The 4,365-nt window shown below is 36.0% G+C and overlaps 1 protein-coding gene across 1 annotated transcript; it reads left to right on the forward strand.

The window, feature by feature from the left end:
- The first annotated feature begins 360 nt into the window (after window positions 1–360).
- Window positions 361–3,210, forward strand: LOC105123531 (disease resistance RPP13-like protein 4). Its single transcript, XM_011023158.1, has 2 exons — window positions 361–708; window positions 805–3,210. Exon 2 carries the CDS (start codon window positions 814–816, stop codon window positions 2,971–2,973), a length of 2,160 nt encoding a protein of 719 aa, XP_011021460.1. The 5' UTR covers window positions 361–708; window positions 805–813; the 3' UTR covers window positions 2,974–3,210.
- Window positions 3,211–4,365: the final 1,155 nt, after the last annotated feature.

The raw sequence follows: 4,365 nt of genomic DNA on the forward strand, positions 1-4,365 counted from the left end.
TGGAAGTAGCGAACACTTTCTTCAATTGTTAGCTTTGATATTTTTTTTTTGGGTTTAGTTTAATTTTTATTAAAAATTAATTAAATTAAGATTTTTTAAAAAATTAAAATTAATTTTAACTGACTATTTTAAAATAAAAATTAATTTTTTTATTTGCTTAATTTTTTTGAGGTGGTACGGTTTTTTTTAGTTAGATTTAATTTTTTTATTTGGCTATGTTTCTCTGGTTTAAATTTAAGAAATTTTAATTGGTTTAATTAGTTTTTTTTTATATTATAGTTTTTTTAGTTATTTTTCTAATTTAATTTTTTTTTTTTGAGATACAGATATCTTCGGTTAGTTGTTTTTCATGAGGACTACAGAAATAACACTCGGAGTGTTTTCTCCCTTGCCTTGCCTTGCCTTAATTACAGCGCCTGAGTAATTTCCCTTGTTTTGTCTCAGTCAGTTGTCCGGTGAAATAGTGACTCCGTATTTACAATGGTGGTGGGGTTGAATCTCTTACTGAGGAGTACAATTACAAGTCCAATGATGAATTTAAAAAAGAAAAAGAAAAAGAAAAGACTACAGCGTTGACTCGGCATCAGTTTCAAGACTAGCTGTAAGAATTAGAACCAAGATTAGTGGGCATCTACCAAGAGCAGCTCTCAGTTCGAAGTACCAACTGCTGTGTTTGTTCCTGTTAATTAAGGATAATTCAATCAAAAGGTCAGCCAACATCTAAACTATCTTTGTAATCATCAGTTTTCTTTTTTTATCTTTATTCTGTTCTGCAATTCATTGCCTTTGATTCTGTGTCCATAGTACCTGAGGATGTCGATCGAAAGAGATCCAGAGAAAGTTGTGTCAACATTACAGAATCGTCTGTACCAAGCAATTGATCTGACAGCAGGGGGGATTGACGAGAGAATGAAAGAAAATGAACTGGTGTTAAAATTTCGAAGCGCTGAGGCCAAGCTTGAGGAATTGAAAAATCTTCTCTCTGGCCACAAGCGCTGGGAAGACACAGTTGTTAAAAAGTTCAACGTGCTGCGACTCCAGATTTACAAAACTCTCTCACTTGCCAAGGGCCAAGCCGATGGCGCCAGACAAAATGCCAATACCATCAAAGATAATCTACATTGGGTTGACAGGAAACTTGACAAGCTAAATCGTCGGTTGCAACCGCTGTTACCACTGTTCCCTGCAAAATCAGATTCAGAATCACGTGAGAAGATAAATCCATATAAGGTAGCTCAGGAAAGAAAGGTGTTGAAAGAGTGGAAAGAGCAAGAAGTAGAAAGGATTATCTTGGAAAGCTCAGCCATGCTCAATCTTCAGGCAAGTTACCACAATCTGGAGAGGCTAGATTTGAAACTCTGCTTTCTCTTTTTATCTGTTTTCCCAGAGGAAGCTGTGATAAAAAAGAGGCCATTGATCTATTGGTGGATTGGCGAGGGTTTGATCACTGCCACCGAAAAAAAGACAGCTGAGGAGGAAGGAGAAAGTGTATTTCAGGAACTAATAGAACTAGACCTCATAGCACCGTACCATGAAAGACCAGATAAACCAAGCCCAGCTGTCAACGCATGCATAATGCATCCTTGGATTCGTCACATGGCAATCAGTTTAGCCCAGAAGGCCGACCTCTTCGGCTTCGATTCCTCGGGAACACCATCTTATGGTAACGAACGATCTCGACGTGCGTGCTTGGTTTTGAACAGCGACAGCTCTTCTAGTGGCAGTACTCCAAATGAAGAGAATTTGCTAACTGTGTTGTTCAATGTGAGCAAGCGGTATCTTAATTTCAGTCTTGATTGGCTACTGAAGTTAAGGAAGGTTGCAGTGCTTCAGCTTGGGCGGTGGCATTACTTACCTGTGCCTCAAATTAAAGTTGAAAATGAGGAGCTTGGGCTGTGGCATCACTCACCTGTGCATCACATTGAAGTTGAAAATGAGGTGTTTTTGAAAGGTCTGTGGGCTCAGAAGCACTTGAAATATCTTTGCCTCCGAGGAATATCTCTGATAACCACCCTTCCTTCATCAATTGGCGAGCTTTTTAGCCTTGAAATTCTTGATCTCAAAGCGTGCCACAATCTAGAAGAATTGCCTTCTGAGATCGGATCGTTGACAAGCCTCACCCATCTTGATGTATCTGACTGTCCCTTCCTAGAAAGCATGCCAAAGGAGCTTCAGAAGCTCACTCGTCTTCAAGTGCTCAAGGGTTTTGTGATTGGGAACGCGAAAAGAACTCCGTGCAAGATAGCTGATCTTGCTGATTTGAAGGAACTAAAGCGGCTTAGCATATATATAGGGAATGAGGCAGTAGTCAAAGAGGGGGAGTTCGCAAGGTTGAAGGCCATTGAAAAACTTCGCTGCCTGACAATGTGGTGGGGAGTAAAAGTATCTCTGGAGACATCCAGGGTCAAAGCTGAAGAAAAATCTCCGAAATTGATGGCCTTGACAGACTTGTCATTTCCCCCAGGGTTAGAGAAGTTGGATCTGAGAGGCATTCCTCAGCCAAATCCACTAAAAGAACTGAAACCTGGTTCACTGAAGCAGTTAAAAAAGCTCTACATAAGAGGGGGGAAACTTCAGAAGTTGAATCACGGAGAAAAGGATGATCACGTGTGGGAAGTAAATATATTGCGTCTCAGGTATCTCAAGGACTTCAAGATAGACAGGATAAGTTTGAAGCAAGCATTCCCTAAGCTAGATTACTTGGATGTCATATGTGATCAGAGTGGAGATCAGAAAACGAAGTATAAAGAAGATTTTGTGCTAAGGAACAGAAACGAAATTGGAGAGTTCTTCAAGGAGAAAGGGAATTCGGAACAGGAACAGAGGAATGCCATGCCAGCAGAAAATGAAATTTGCGAGAAGGGAAAATCTGCGGAAAGTGTATTGATTAATAAAGTCAAGGGGAAGGAAATAATTTCAGGAAGTGCGATTGAAAAAGCCAGTTCCAGCCGTGATCATCATCATTCGCAGTAGTGTTGCTGCTGACCATTTATCCAGCGCTACTACAGCTTGAGCAGAAAGCATATGGTCTCATTGGATAGATCTGTTCTTGCTGCTCAAACTGTATGAATTCCCTCCCTTAGCAAATGATTTGCATTTTTCTCTCATCTGGTCTCGATTACGTTGTTGCAATTTATCAACTGTGCTTCCATCATTGGTTTGCACTGGGAGAACCTTGGAGTTTCTTTTCACTGTAAGCCCGGTTGATGCAGTGGGTTAATCTCATAATTTAATTCTAGTTAAAAATCTAATTATAATTTATTGATTATTTATTTATTTTTTAATTAAAATAATATTATTTTAATTTATAAAAAAATTAAAATTAATTAAATAACATGATAAAAACTGATAATCCGAGTTTTAAACCGGGTCAATTACAGGAATCTGGTTTAACAACACTGATCCTCAGCATGTTATGTGTCATTTGGACACATTTAGATTTGTGTCCAATCTAATCTATTGATTAAATTATTGACAACGAAATTGCATGCCTATTTTATTCTTCTTTGTTTCCTTTACAATTACACCTATTAACAAAATTTAAAAGGCACGAGGGTTTTTACTCGAGTTATCCACGCGAAAACCTCATTTTGCTATTCCAAAACAAAATCAATAAACTTCCATTTATTATTGCCAAATTCAAATGGAGCAATTACGTGTTTTTATTTTTATTATGCGCTGTAAAATGACTATTTTACGAGTCAGTAAATGGGCATCCCGTACCCTTCAGGAGATGTGTGTGAGGCAATCCAATGACTGGACGCCATCTCCCACAATGGTATTGAAATCGTCTCAATCCCCTCTCCATGATGAGCAATGCATTTGACCACCAGTCATTTAGTTTGACATCAATTATTTTCATTTTTTTATTTTTTATTTTTATGTTTGCCTTTTTAAAATTTTAAAGTAGCCTTTCATTTATTATTCTTTTATATTTGATCCTTGTTTTTTATTATAATTTATTTTATTTAAAATAATTTATAAAATTAGAATTATTTTTTAATTTTGAACCCTTTCAATTTTTTTTATATTTCAAATTTAGTTTTTATTCTTTTAATTGTATTTGTTTTCATTCGTATATTTGTTTTATTGATTTTTTTTTGCAGTTTCATCCTCCTTAAGTTTTTTTTATAAAATTTGATCCTCATTCTTTGTTATTTTTTTCACTTTGAATTTTTTTTTAAATTGATATTTTTTTTTCTTCTCATTTCATCATTCAATATTAAATTGATTAAGAATTTAACTTTTTAATTAGACTTGAGTATAAGATTTTTTGAGTTGTGAGTTTTAGATATTAATTCAGGTTTAGGAGGTCCTCCTTAGTTTATTTCTTCTTTTTCTTCTTTTTTTCCTTGTTTTTATGTT

The sequence above is a fragment of the Populus euphratica genome, unplaced genomic scaffold (assembly GCF_000495115.2).
Source record: "Populus euphratica unplaced genomic scaffold, PopEup_1.0 scaffold9.1, whole genome shotgun sequence".
Lineage (NCBI taxonomy): Eukaryota > Viridiplantae > Streptophyta > Magnoliopsida > Malpighiales > Salicaceae > Populus > Populus euphratica.

Coding starts and splice junctions, on each gene's coding strand:
- LOC105123531 (XM_011023158.1), top strand. CDS start 814: ATGTCGATCGAAAGAGATCCAGAGAAAGTTGTGTCAACATTACAGAAT.